At 44.7% G+C, this 15,656-nt stretch overlaps 1 protein-coding gene across 1 annotated transcript; it reads left to right on the forward strand.

Moving 5' to 3' along the window:
* Positions 1-5,005: 5,005 nt before the first annotated feature.
* On the forward strand, positions 5,006-14,038 carry cnpy2 (canopy FGF signaling regulator 2; the record flags this gene model as incomplete). The annotated part of the gene is made up of 7 exons (XM_079483733.1): positions 5,006-5,110; positions 8,530-8,610; positions 10,030-10,129; positions 12,906-13,021; positions 13,115-13,312; positions 13,523-13,619; positions 13,812-14,038. The coding sequence occupies 7 exons, from the start codon at positions 5,006-5,008 to the stop codon at positions 13,853-13,855; spliced, it is 741 nt and encodes a 246-aa protein (XP_079339859.1). The 3' UTR covers positions 13,856-14,038.
* Between the last annotated feature and the right edge of the window lie 1,618 nt (positions 14,039-15,656).

A 15,656-nucleotide genomic window follows, 5' to 3' on the forward strand; every position in this document is an offset into this window, starting at 1 on the left:
CCTGGCTGTGAAGCAGGTAAGGAAGCAGGGAACTGTTTTACGAAGCTCCTCTTCTTCTGCGGCCACAGGGTGTGGGATTGCTGGCCACGTATTCTGAGGATCTTTGAGAAAGGACGGCCCTTGGTACCAACAGCTGTCTGGTCCCAGCTTATTTAGGCTTTTCCCTCGTGTTATATCATCCGCTGGGTTATGAGCTGAGGGTACATAACGCCATGTGTGGCGGTCTGTTAGGTCCTGGATCTCGGCGACTCTGGTTCCGACAAACACTTTAAATCGGCAAGAGTCTGACTGGAGCCAAGTGAGGACTGTGGTGGAGTCAGTCCAAAGGGTGGATTGGTTTATGGGAAGGCTCAGTTCTGTTCTGACTACTTTAGCGAGTTGTGCCCCAGTCAGAGCAGCACAGAGTTCCAGACGAGGGATCGATTGCTGTTTTTTTGGTGCCACTCGTGATCTGGCTGTAAGGAAGGCCACCTCTACCTGACCATGTTGATCCTCTGTGCGGAGGTAGGCAACTGAACCATAGTTGAGGCACGCTCAGAGGCATCACAGAAAACATGTATTTCTCTCTGACTCATGTCTGTGTCCCTGATTGGGCTGGTGTAACATCTTGGAAGGACAATGTGTTGCAAGGCAGGCAGCTCCTCCACCCACTCTCTCCAGGTCTGTAAAAGATCTACAGGTAAATGTGGGTCATCCCAGTCCCTCTTCTTATCCCAAAGTTGCTGCACTATGAGCTTGGCTCTGGTAGTGAAGGGAATAAGATAGCCAAGGGGGTCGTACTGACTTGCCACAACTTTGTAAATGGTACGCATGGTAGTCTCAGTGGTTGATATAGGACGATACTTATAAGAAAGCGTGTCAGTTTGTTGATTCCAGAGAAGCCCCAGTGTAGATTCTTGGGTGTTGCTCTGCCCTTGTGAAATCCAAAGTTCAGTGCCATCCGATCTGGCTTCAGGAGGTAAATGGCTGATGATCGAGAGCTGATTACTGGACCACTGCCTCAGGTCAAAACCCCCCTCTGCTAATAAGCTCCTGAGTTTGTCCACAAGACTCTTTGCTTCTTCTGCTGAGGAGAAACTTTGCAGACAATTGTCAACATAGAAAGACTTCAGGACAGAATGTCGGACATCTTCCCCAGGTTGGCTATGGTCAAGGACATGTTTTTGTAATGCAAAGATTGCACAACAAGGGCTGCATGTTGTTCCGAAGGGGAGAACGTGCCATTCGTAAACACTGGGTGGATCCTGTGTCTTTAGATCCCTCCAGAGGAATCGTAGAAGTGGCCTGTCCTCTGGAAGCAATCTGATCTGGTGAAACATCCCCTTGATGTCACTGCTGAAAGCAATGGAATGCTCTCTGAATCTGAGCAATACTGCGAGAAGAGATGGGCCTAATGCAGGTCCAGGGAGCAAGAGCTTGTTAAGGTTTTGACCCTGATATTGGAACGAGCAATTAAATACAACCCTGTTCTTTCCGTTGTGTTGGACCAAGTGATGAGGAATGTACCAGGTGTTAGTTGAGCATGTTTAAGCACGTGGATCCACCCTGACTGCATAACCTGCCCTCTCTAGTTTCTGAATCTCTGCAGTGTAGGCAGCTGCTTGCTTTGGGTCTTTGGCCAGCCTTCTCTCTGTGGCTCGCAGATGAGGGAGAACAGCATTTTTTGGGGCCTGGAGGTCTGGCATGTTCTTAACATGTAAAAGTGGTGTTGCATAGCGCTTAACACCATGTTCCTCTGCTCTCACTGTCTTGCTCTCCAGAATTCTCACTGCTTCCTGGTCTTGTCGGGATCTTGTGCTTAACTTTTCACTTTGCCAGGGAAGCACATCTATCTGCCAAAGTCTCTCCACTTGTTTGAGAAGATCAGTTTCTGGCGATGCCACTGAGGTGAAAAGACACTGTTGTTCTATGACCTCATGTGGCAAGTGTTGTACAGGGCCCTGTAAAGTCCAGCCGAGACGAGTCTTGATGGCTGCTGGTCCCCCTGGGGGCCCTAAGCGGATTGGCTCTACTGCCGTAATGAGGTGGGGATAGTCGGATCCAATGAGCAGAACAGGGCTAACTGCCTCTAAATGGCTCAAAGGAAGCGCTCTGAGATGGTGGTATTTTTCCCTCAAATTCTTAACTGGGTGTGTATGTTCAGCAAGACTTAGCTGCTGGGCTGTGAATGCACCCTTTATATGGTACAGTTTGCTGGGCTGAGACAGGGGGGAGATGTGAAAGGACACTGTTGCCCCAGAGAGCATTTGTAGTTCCTGCCTGATTGTGCGAAGTGGAAGATCTTCTGGCTGACCTTTTAAGCCCAGCTGTTTGGCAGCATTGTGCAGGAGGATGGTTCTCTCCGATCCATCATCCAGGATGGCATAGGCTTTCATCTTGTGTGCCCCATTACGGATAATGACCTTGACGATCTTTAGAAGAACCTTTCGGCTGGCAGGAGGCTTACGAATCAGAAGTATCTCGTTCATTGTGTTGAGGAGGCAGGCATTAGCTGAAGAACCTTCATTTGGGGGAGTCTTCGAAATGTCTGCACGCCTGAGATTGTTGCAATGAAGGACCAGTAGGTGGCGTCCGTTACACTGTTTGTAGCGCAATTTCAGATTGCACTCTGAAGCTTGATGGTTTCTCCCACAGCGCCAGCATCTGTTGCAGTCTCTTATCCAGTTACGTTTCTGGTCAACGGTAAGCTGTTTAAAGTTGTTGCAATAATTGAGGGAGTGTTTATTGTGGTCACAGTAAGGGCAAAAGGGAGTTGAAGCAGGCTTGTTGGCTGTCGGTGTCAGCTTTGTCCGTGGAGGTGCATTCTCGGTTCCAAACAGAATGGTGGCACTCCTAGCGAATGATTTTGGTTCTCTGATCGCTTCTCGTATTCGTGCTGGGTATCCGCGACGACTAGTTTCTTCAAACCTTGATGTGTCCTCCTGGACTTGTATTTCATACTCTAGCCACTCTGACAGCTCAAGAAGGGTGGGTATTGGCACCTGGTGAGGATGTGCAAAGCGTCGGAAACTTGACCTGAGGTCGTGAGGCAGCTTCTCTAGAAGCCGAGAGACATGGGAGCCACACTGCAACTCAAAGGTGCCATTCCTTCCTAGTTGCTCTAGCATGCCAACGAGGGAACGAACCCTGAGGGCGAAGAGTCGAAAAGCTTTGATGTCCCCACTGGCTATGGTTGGACCATCCATGAGCTCTGCTATACGTTGCAATGCGAGCTGATGCGGCTGACCGTATTGCTGATCCAGTGCTGCCATAGTCTTTGTGAAGGGTTGTTGTGAATGACTGTATGAATCAGCGATAAGCAGTGCCTCCTCAAGTTTGAGGTGATCAGTGAGTATTTGAAATTTGAATCTCTCCGTGGCTGTAGCAGGGAGAATGTTTTCCAGGGCTATCTTGAGCCGCGAGAATTCTCTAGGATTTGGATGTACAAAGTCTGGAATTGTGGGGGACGGACCCCGGTACATCCGCTCTAGCTCAGGTGGGACTGGGCTGGATGCTCCCCATGGTAAGTGAGAGCGGTGGGCGGATTCAAAAGGTTGAGGAGCTACGTTATCTGGCTTGTATGATGCATAACGACTCGGTCTGTTGTGCGTCTCAGTTCTGGAGTAGGCTCTTTCCTTCCTTGAATCATCCCACCTGTCATGTTCCGAGTGTGCCGTGTGGTGTGGGGAACGCGGCTTTGCTCTGGGGATAGCTATAGGAGATTGGAGACCCTCAGAACCGTGGTCGGGCTGATCTGATTCAATAGACCTGAATCGTGTGGCTGACACTGGTACAAAGCTTTTATCACTCTGTTGTGTTCTCAGCAACCTGCGTGGCGCAGGTACAGGTCGTGTAGGGCCGGCAGGAGGGGAAGACTGTGCTTCAGGCGGTCGATGCTCCAGTTGGATTTGTAGCTGCTGCATTTGTTGTTTCAGCTGAGAGAGTTCCTGTGAATACTGGTCTGTAGCCTGTCGGAACGTGTCTCTTTCTTGCTGCATCGTCTGCAGGGTCTGTAGCAGATGGTCATGGGCAAAGCGAAGGTCCCTGTTCTCACGCTGGAGGATGCTGGTTCCCAATGGTTCATCATTAGACCACTGTTGAGGATGATCAGGCTCTTTTCGCGGTAGCAATGTTGGCGTGATACCAGCTGCACTCTCTAGTTCTAGGCTGGAAGGCCCTGGAGGATGAAACTGAGAGTGTGGTGACATGGTTGCTGGAAACAGTCTTGGGAGAGTGAAGCCACTGAGGTCATACTCTTCATATCGTGCGGGGAGAACTGTCTTCCTCCTGACACGCACGACTGACTCATCCTCTTCATGCTGTGACATCTTTCCGTAGTAAATCTGGGTATCCGGCTCGAAGGACCATGTAAAAATGTTGACTAGTAGAAGCCAAGAGTGCCGGGTTGAATAACAGACCCACTACGGAGCGTCCGGTGAGAGACTTTTACCATGAAGGATCAGACATTCAGGAGTAAACCATTTATTGTCACCACAACTCAGTACACGGAATAATGCTGATTTGCACATGTGTGTGGTTTTCTATAAATAAAAGTATGAGAAACATAATTAAGTACAAAGAACAACAACGAATAATATAAACATAGTAACAGTAATCTCCACACTGAATATTAAGTTACAATGATCAACAATGTACAATAAGTAGAACAAATATACCATTATATGGGAAAGTACACCACTAAGCATGATTATTACTGAGCGATTGATATCTGACACCTGTAACACTCCCGTCCGTTTCCCTGACTGTTTTTCCCCATGGACTCAATTTGCTATCCCGCACCTGTCTGTCATTTGTATCACGCCGTTTCCCGCACCTGCCAGCGATCATTGTCATCATTTAAGACTATTTATACCCTGTGTTTCCTTTGTTCCCCGGTCGGTTATTGATTGTCTTGCGTTTTGTGTACCAGTCTGTGTTAGTGATTAAAAGTTTCCCGTTTTTTGTATGCCTGCATTCTCGTCTGTCTCGATCCGGCACGACACCGTGACAGAATAACTGACCCAGTATGGATCACATCTACATCTCTCCAGTGGACGAGCTGGTGGGTCTTCGGCAAGAAGGACGGCCACTGGAGAGGTACGTGGAGGAGTTTTTTGAGGTGTGTTACCGGGTGGGTTGGGACGATCCCACACTTAACCGGGTGTTTTTGACCGGTCTGGACGACGACATGCTCGCCGCCGTTCTGCTCTCGTACGCGGACGACCTTCCCCTGGAGGAGATGATCAGTCAGGTTCTCCCGGGGGAGGAATCCGTGAACCGCGTTGGGGAGCTGGACGGTGGCTTGAGCGGTTCGCGTCCGGTACCGGTCATCCGCGCGGGGGTCGTTCTGACTCACTCCGGAAGCGCGCTCCACTCCTCCACGAAGTCCCGTCGGCGCCATCCACGTCGGCGGGCACTACAGCGCAAGCAGCGCGAGTGCGCTCCTGAGATTCCGCAGCAGCGGAATATGGAAGGCCGTGAGTGTCAAAATCCCCGGCCTTCCCAGGCACAGCTACCGGTCCTGATCGCACCAGAGGCACTCCGGGAGTTGGATTCCCTCTGGTGTTCCGAGCCAGCGCCCCGATGCACCCCTGTGCCAGCGCCCCGATGCACCCCTGTGCCAGCGCCCCGATGCACCCCCGTGCCAGCGCCCCGATGCACCCCCGTGCCAGCGCCCCGAAGCACTCCCGTGCCAGCGCCCCGAAGCACTCCCGTGCCAGCGCCCCGAAGCACTCCCGTGCCAGCGCCCCGAAGCACTCCCGTGCCAGCGCCCCGAAGCACTCCCGTGCCAGCGCCCCGATGCACTCCCGTGCCAGCGCCCCGATGCACACCCGTGCCAGCGCCCCGATGCACACCCGTGCCCGAGCCTCACCAGGCCTCCGTACCCGTGCCCGAGCCTCACCAGGCCTCCGTACCCGTGCCCGAGCCTCAACAGGCCTCCGTACCCCTGCCCGAGCCTCACCAGGCCTCCGAACCCGTGCCCGAGCCTCAACAGGCCTCCGAACCCGTGCCCGAACCCAAGCCTCCGGACCCTCAGCCCGAGCCCAAGCCTCCGGACCCTCAGCCCGAACCCAAGCCTCCGGACCCTCAGCCCGAACCCAAGCCTCCGGACCCTCAGCCCGAGCCCAAGCCTCCGGACCCTCAGCCCGAGCCCAAGCCTCCGGACCCTCAGCCCGAACCCAAGCCTCCGGACCCTCAGCCCGAACCCAAGCCTCCGGACCCTCAGCCCGAACCCAAGCCTCCGGACCCTCAGCCCGAGCCCAAGCCTCCGGACCCTCAGCCCGAACCCAAGCCTCCGGACCCTCAGCCCGAACCCAAGCCTCCGGACCCTCAGCCCGAGCCCAAGCCTCCGGACCCTCAGCCCGAGCCCAAGCCTCCGGACCCACAGCCCAAGCCTCCTGACCCCAAGCCAGGGGGAAGCCAGCTGAGAGACTCCCTGTCCCGTCTTAGTCTGTATCTCCCGCACGAGTCTCTCAGCTGCCCACCCCCCCTCCCTGGTGTTTCGTTGGCGCGAGGACGCGCCTTTGGGGAGGGGGGTGTACTGTAACACTCCCGTCCGTTTCCCTGACTGTTTTTCCCCATGGACTCAATTTGCTATCCCGCACCTGTCTGTCATTTGTATCACGCCGTTTCCTGCACCTGCCAGCGATCATTGTCATCATTTAAGACTATTTATACCCTGTGTTTCCTTTGTTCCCCGGTCGGTTATTGATTGTCTTGCGTTTTGTGTACCAGTCTGTGTTAGTGATTAAAAGTTTCCCGTTTTTTGTATGCCTTCATTCTCGTCTGTCTCGATCCGGCACGACACCGTGACAACACCCTTGCGCTCTGAGGACAGAGATGGGACCGCTCTATCGCATTAGTGCGCATGCGCCCCACGAGTACTTCAACTCTAAAAGTGAGCGATATATATATATATAAACATTAAATACTGAATATAAGGCACATAGATTACGTTTTATAGATATAACAAAGCAATATGTGAGGCAACAAGTATGTAAATATACACGCAAACATCTTTACAATCTCGGTTGTATGTCACTCGCTACATCAACGTTTACCCATGAGCTATTAAACGTTCATAAACTAAATAGAGAACAATGTATAAACAAGCAGTAACTTACTTTACAATCACGCACACAACTTTAGCAAATATCAACTATAGTTCAGCTTGCATCCGTCCGCTTTCCCAATCGGTCAAACTCCGTTCAGTGGGCGGGAGCACAGACCTGCACGTCCTTTTCGCAGCACTGATTGGCCCGCTGGACGGATGCTGTGACGCTTGCGTCATTTGTGCGTAAAGCAAAGCAAACTAAGAAACATAAATAAAAGCCTAACAGTAGCCTTTTTAACATAACGTAAATAAAATAATATTACCTTCGATGTTTTGTTTGTGTCATGATCCTGCAACACCTTGTCTTGCTTTTCTAGTCTTGTGGCAGGGTCATGACAGTCCCAGGTGTTTTGTGTGGAGGTGCATGGTAATCTAGTCCTGTGCGCTGTGTTTTTTTGCCCCCTCGTGGGAAGTCTTTTGTTTCTAGTTTATATCTCAGAAGTTTTACCCCTCATTGTGGGCTTTTGTTAATAAAGTTTAAGTTTATTCGTGTACCGCTGCCTGCACTGTGGTTCTCTTACTTGGACAATTCCTGACAGTTTGAGGATTAAAATAAGATTCGTCACACCATATCAAGATGTCTGTGTTTTATTCTCGATTAACGCTTGAACACAGTTAATTCTATGTAATATGTGTTTGTATTGCGACTGTAGCGTTGTGGTGGGGAATGTTGATGGCACAATGCACACTTAACCCAAGAACAACGTACTAGCCAGAGCTGACTACACCGCATAAAAGCAGGGAAATAGCTACCCAAATAAGGGCACACAGGTCCGTGGGTAAAGAGTGAAGGAGACATGAGTGAAGGTGAATTAAAGCCTCACAATGAGTAGACATAAGAAATACCAATTAGATATAGCAGTCAAAATATGCTCAACTGAGCTAAAATCCCTTCTCTGCAATTAAACAAATAACACACGAAAGAACAGGCGAAGGCATATACGCATACGTACACATGCACACACTCACAGTGTTTACATGCAAGCAAAGCATTCCGTATGACTACAGCAACAGTCTCTCTCACTAGAATTTTATAGTTTTATTTCATTAACACTGCATATAGGAATTTATAGTGTGTCTGATATTTGACCTGTGTTTTGACTTGCATAACCTTATATGTTTTGCTTATAGTCAATGTTTTCTTGTACAGCTGCTTTGTAACAATGAAAATTGTAAAAAGCGCTAAATAAATAAAGCTGACTTGACTCACTGCGTTTCTTCTTTTTTTAGAATCATCATAAACATTCTCTCCTCCAGAGGACACATGTAAGTGTGCACAGGGCCTCGCACCCCCTAGACCAGTGGTTCTTAACCTGGGTTCGATCGAACCCCAGGGGTTCGGTGAGTCAGTCTCAGGGGTTCGGTGGAGGTCAAGACACACACCCAACTCATATGATTCGTGATGACACACCCCGATTGGCCATCATTGGCTGCAGGTGATCACGCAACATCACTTGGCCTATCTGTGCTGCAGGGAATTTGGTGCGCCCAGTAGTCGACTTGTGACTGTCGTGATGGTAAGTCGTGTGATTTCTTTCTTAATTTTTTAATCCTTTCATACTAAATATGTCGAGCAAAAAAAGAATTTGGTCGGACGAATATGTACAATATGGATTCACGTATATAATGGAACGTGATGGGAGTCAGCGTCCTAACTGCATGATTTGCAATTCTAGTCTAGCACCGGCAAAACTAAGAGAACACTTCATTAAGCTGCATGAAGATGGAAAAATGTTTTAATGGTTTTGTTCTTTAAAACACAGCGATGTTGATGCACGGTTCATTTTGTGCACCAGTAAAATATATACCTATGTTTTGAATTTAAAAAAAATCATATTTTATTTTTCCAATTAAGAAGGGTTCGGTGAATGCGCATATGAAACTTGTGGGGTTCAGTACCTCCAACAAGGTTAAGAACCACTGCTTTAGACCAAGTTCACCTGTCTGCAGACTGCAGATCGAGGCGTGACTACCCCTAGGGAGGGGCTACTTGTGTTGCCCCGTCCACATGGCTTTTCATTGGTCAGTGGCAAAGTAATGACTTCGTGGCCACGTTAAATAGCAATTTCGTCAATTCTGATTATTGTTATAATCCTCCTGTATCAATGTAAATGAGCCAGAGGCTTTATTTTCTCTTGATATTTTGTAAAATGACAACTAGATGGTGCTATATGCTTATGTTTCTTTATTTGAGTCACGTTTAAAAAGTCGAATTGTAATTGAAAGGCTGAGGATGTGCAAGTATCACAAGTAAAAGGTCTAACTGTTTTCTAGCAGTAAAGTGGTTATTATACTACGGAGATATTAGAATAGCCTACAACAAAAATAAAGTTATTACCAAAGGCTTGAATTATACTAACAGCACACATTAACATATGGTGGTTCAACCACCCATGTGAGGTCTCTCCTCGAGATTCAGGATCATCACATATTCTTCGAAAAATGGACAAATGTTCTATGAAGAGGCATTCCTTCTCCATTTGTTAGATAGTATTTCTTTTGGTTTGGGCGTTTTAATTCACAGAAATGTGTATTTATTTAGGCCTTATTAATTTAAAATGACATTATTTGATCGTACCTTATTAGAGCGCGTGGACGTTTAGTTTGATTCAGGCAAATCGCTGGCCAGCCCCGTTTATCACAGTGTGCGCGCACGTCATCAGCTCGTGTGGCAGATTTAAAGCCGAAGGTTTGCGTCTTTCACGTTCAAATATACATGAAAATGAACTAGTGCGATGTTTTCATATGCCGACACAACGCATGCTTTAGATTGGCAGATGTAGCATTTGTGTTTGTTGTTGTAAACTTTTGTTTATCTGGTGTTCGGGGGCTTGTGCCGATGTATGGGGCAGTTGCTGCTGAAAATAATGTTCGTTGATAAAACTTCTGTAGGCTATTCTTATTTTGAATGACGTCTTATGTGTTTGTGTTTGTAGGTGAGGATGGGCAACAGTTTGCAGATTGTTCTTCTTTGTGCATTGGTGTCGTTGCTCCCATTGTTAGTTCAAGGCTCCAAACAAAACATCAAATGCGGTGGTATTTCAACTTTGACAAACCTCTCACAACTCCGACGAATGAACGCGTTTCCCTGTGTTCTTACTTTACGGGCCGGTTGCATAAACTGCTTCGACTAGTTTTACAAGTCAGTCGTCCAATTTTTAATTCAAAACTTCACTTAAAATGTAGATTGGTCGAATTAAATCCGAACTAATTGCTAATCAGTGAGACACAGTCTTGACTTAGCGGCTATATGTTTATGCAACTGGGCCCAGGTTTCATTCTTGTGGGGGGGATATCATGTCATACAAGGCTTACCATCATAATGCCTAATGCTGTCTTAACAAAACAAATGCCTATTGAAATTCATTTATTAAATGTTTGTGTTTTGGGATTGGCAAAGTACATAATCAAATGTGTATGTGATAATTGTAAATATTACGCAAACACACAAACTTATTTAAGTGTAAATAAATACAGGGCGCGCGTTGTTATTAAATTGATATTCTGATCTTATTTTTTGAGCATATTTTACCAGTTAAATTAATAGGTAAAACTAACTATTAATAGTAATTATTAGTAGTATTCATTTTGTATGTAATCATTAAGAAGTGACATGTAACTGTTAACAGAAGCTAGATGTGAAAATGCTTTATATTCAGGTGTTTGTGATTAGTCATAGTTTTGCAGTTAAAATATATATTTTTATATATGTCAGACTCTGCTGACCCAATGTGCATTTTCATTAACCAAGTTCTAGTATTTGGACAAAGGCACATTTTATTTTGCTAATTAATTTGTTATCTTTAGAGTGCGTCACATCCAAGTGTTTAAGGAATTGACCCTTCACAAAGCCCGCCTCCTTTTGCTATGTCCAACATCAGCCATAGCGCTCCAACTGCACTAAAGAATATTTATCGATCCTTTTGCTATGTCCAACATCAGCCATAGCGCTCCAACTGCACTAAAGAATATTTATCGATCCTTTTGCTATGTCCAACATCAGCCATAGCGCTCCAACTGTACTAAAGAATATTTATCGATCCTTTTGCTATGTCCAACATCAGCCATAGCGCTCCAACTGTACTAAAGAATATTTATCGATCCTTTTGCTATGTCCAACATCAGCCATAGCGCTCCAACTGCACTAAAGAATATTTATCGATCCTTTTGCTATGTCCAACATCAGCCATAGCGCTCCAACTGCACTAAAGAATATTTATCGATCCTTTTGCTATGTCCAACATCAGCCATAGCGCTCCAACTGCACTAAAGAATATTTATCGATCCTTTTGCTATGTCCAACATCAGCCATAGCGCTCCAACTGTACTAAAGAATATTTATCGATCCTTTTGCTATGTCCAACATCAGCCATAGCGCTCCAACTGCACTAAAGAATATTTATCGATCCTTTTGCTATGTCCAACATCAGCCATAGCGCTCCAACTGCACTAAAGAATATTTATCGATCCTTTTGCTATGTCCAACATCAGCCATAGCGCTCCAACTGTACTAAAGAATATTTATCGATCCTTTTGCTATGTCCAACATCAGCCATAGCGCTCCAACTGCACTAAAGAATATTTATCGATCCTTTTGCTATGTCCAACATCAGCCATAGCGCTCCCACTGCACTAAAGAATATTTATCGTGAAATATTAATCATGGGAAAAAATGACTTGTACTTTCAGCCAAAAGCAATAAGATGGTCATTTGAAGCTTAAATTCAGGATGTGAAAGTGACTTGGGATAAAGTAAAATAAAAAAGAGCCAAGCTCTATCATACAGATCATAAATCTGAAAGCGCTGCATCACCTGGCGATCGAGAATCACTACACTGAGGAGCAAAACTGTTCCTGTAAGGCGGGGTAGCTTTCTATTCACTGTTCTCATCATGAAAATCCATCCATTATGAAAATATACCATCTTGCTGTGACTGTTTCTTTAGTCATTTTGGCATCGCTATAGCTAGGGTTAGTTTACTGCCAATAGTGTGCCTGCTGTAACCACATAACGTGATTCGCGTTATTGGTTTCGGACACGTTTAGGCAACGGGTGAAACCGTGATTATGACCATAAAGATCTAAATTTACCTCCGATAAAATTCTGTCAGTATTGATGAGCAGTCCTTCAGCGTGGATCATATGACAGTCTATGAGGTAAATCTCCAGTTTTACTAAGATTCCAAAGTGAAACTTTTAACTGGGATCTTGTGTGTACAGTGTGACATGTAGTTCCCCTCTTTTTCAAGGGACCAAAAGTAATTGCACAGTAGAATCTAAAGCCATTTCATTGACAGGTATCAGCTTTTCCTTAAATAATTTCCTCATAAACGAAGCCTGTTAAAGGTCTGGAGTTGATTTGGTGTTTGCATTTGGAAGCTGTTGCTGTGAACCCATAACATGCAGTTCAGGGAGATCTCCATGCAAGTGAATCCATCAGAAAGATTCCAGAAACATGAAGAGCGGCCAAATCAACAGTTTGGTACACACTGGTGAACTCTGCATCCAAAAATCCTGGACATCTATATCAGATAACAGTTGTGAATGATGGCATTATCCTCTCCATGAAAAAGAAAAACCCCTTCACAATGTCCAGAAAAGTAAGGAACCCACTCCTAGAGGTAAACATGTTAATGAATAAAAAGAAGAGAACTTCTGGGGAAAGTATTCAAGGAAAAGCTCATACCTGTCAATAAACAGCTTTAGATTTGACTGTCCAATTACTTTTGGTCCCTTGAAAAAGAGAGAATTTTACAGAGATATTACAGAGCTGTAATTCTTAAACCAGATGTGTGTGTGTGTGTGTGTTTAGCATGTAGGGCATTAGTGGATGAAATGGAATGGGCCATATCACAGATAGATCCCAAGAAAATGATCCATACAGGGTCATTTCGGATCAATCCTGATGGTACTCAGTCAGTAAGAGAGGTGATTTATTTTGTCCTTTTTCTTTAAACTGCTACCATCAACTCTTGTAGCACTTGTACTTTCAAACTTATATAGTTGTTTTAATATACACAGACTCCTTTCGCTCGCTCAGAGAGTCATCTGCTTGAACTGATGGAAGAAGTTTGTGAGAAGATGAAGGATTACGGTGAAGGTGTTGAGCCCACCACCAATGGAAAGACATACGTAAGACACACATCCCGTGATGGCAAAGCAATGGACCTTTCTGATGTGGCCTTTGACTCCAGAGTCAGCGCCAGTTTAAAGTTTGCTGTAAGTTTGCTGTTCTTTGTTTAAGTCAAAACAAATAGAAAGTGACACTTCACCGACATCCTTTTAGGAAATAATGACATCAGTTTTGTAATACTGCAGGCAAATTCATTTATATTACACTACTTAGGAAAGTTGATTGTTATTATTAGCAAACACAGACATTTCCTAATGTGTAATTTGAGTGAATAGTAATTGCTTATTTCTTTACAGTGTGAAGCGATTGTTGAGCAACATGAGGATGAACTTATTGAATTCTTTGCTCATGAAACAAACAATGTTAAGGACAAGCTGTGTAGTAAAAGGACAGGTAATGCAGCTCATCATGAGACATTTTTTCCCAAAGTACATTTAATTCCATTCATAGATGATTTGATGAATTAAAGCCCTGTAATTCTTTGGTTTATTCCTGTTCAAAGCATTATTACATCACCTAATATGTGATGTCTTTTCAAGCACATCAACTGTATGTATATGTAGTGTATTTTTATTCTTCCAACAGATCTCTGTGACCATGCCCTGCAGATACATCACGATGATTTATGAGGCATTCATGACAATCGGTCCGTGCTGATTGATTCTCTTAGTTGTTACTTGTTGTGGATGTTAAATGTTCAGTGATCTCCTTAACTGATGATCCCATTGAGTTACCAGTTGTCCTGTTTGTATTAATAATGGTTACCATCAATAATGTTCATTGTTATTCATTAAAGCTGAATCTAAACCGCTAAAGTCAGTCAAGTCAACTTGATTCATATAGCGCTTTTTGCCATTTTCTATTAGTCTCCTCAATAGTCTAGCTTGATATTTAAAGTTATCCAAGTAAATGTCATTTTGAGTCCTTTATCAGACACATTCTGTCATTCTCTCATGTGGGTCAGCTGTGGCCTAGTGGTCAGATCGTTGGCTTGTGATCAGAAGGTTGTCTGTTGGAATCTCAGTGCCAGGGTTAGGCATTGCCCTTGAGCAAGACACCTTACCCCTGATTGCTCTGCAGTAATGTCGGATAATTTGGATAAAAGCGTCTGCCAAATGAATAAATGTAAATGTAAGCCGTATACCTGGCACAGTGTGGTGGCAGCAAGTGGTTTTTGCTGGTTCCAGTCCGACGCAGTAATCATTTTCACGTTGTAAGGGTGGATCCGCTATAGTGGTTCAAGCTATAAGGATGCCGAAATTACTATAGAAACGGCAGCAGCAAAGATGGTATTTCTTGTCAATATTATTCACGCTTCTCCAACTTATACCAATGACAGTATAACTTCCATACTTTATGTGAGAGCATTGCTATAACATGACTATATTGTATTGCAACATGAAGCGTTTAACAATAGAAGTGAATAGGCTGGGCTGTTCAGTTACCCATATTTATTTCAAAATATCTTCTTTTGTGTTCTGCGGGAGGTAGAAAGTCATTCAGGTTTGAGATGACAAGATGGTGAGTAAATGATGACACAATTTTCATTTTCAATGTAAATTATTCCTATAATGATGTTACATCAAATGAAATGCATACCATGGTAAATACAAGTAACAGTTTCCGAATGTATGTGATTAACCGAGCAATAGGATAGAAGAGAGAGAGAGGAGCTTCCAGGTAGAAGAAAGGAGAAAGAGCATATCTTATATTTCCTTGTTATCCTTTCTTTGACCATGTGACTAAACCTAAAATGATACATTCAAACTGACCAATCAACGGACCCACAATAAACATGCATCAGCACCCCTGTGATCTCCAGAAGGGCAAATGATGTTTGCACTCTTGAGTCAGAATTTCATTATCTCACTATGCACACAGGTTGCTTTTAACATATTTGGATTCTAAGATCTACAGTCAATTTAGACACTTTCAACATTTCTGACATTATCAAAATGGTATTAAAATATGATAAGAACTCTGTGTCAGAACAAATTCATATTAATAATGTCAGATAACTTTGATACAAATGAATTAAGTTGAAAAGCTGTCACTTAAGTACACAATTAGATAATACCAATTATAGGGCAACCAATTACCAAGCAATGCTTCATTTCATTCACTCTGTGGTGTAAAAAAGGTCGCATTTGCTATTAAAGAAAATACACTTAAGTAAAACATGGTCAGGTCGAAGTGGCTGAAGAAGTTTTGACCAATTTTACGGGTGGTCCACTGTATGAAGAATTTTTTTAGTATAATGTCACAGTTTTACTTTATTTTGCTTTCCTCACTCACATGAACTATAGTGTCCTGCACCCACTAGTGAAACAATATCACAAATGATATCTGGTTTGGCTGTATCATCATCATTATTATTATTATGGTCATAAAAGTACAAAGTGGCCCTAACCGCATTTGGAAATCCAATTC

Source organism: Barbatula barbatula (genome assembly GCF_947034865.1).
Source record: "Barbatula barbatula genome assembly, chromosome: 20".
In the NCBI taxonomy this organism is placed as follows: Eukaryota; Metazoa; Chordata; class Actinopteri; order Cypriniformes; family Nemacheilidae; genus Barbatula; species Barbatula barbatula.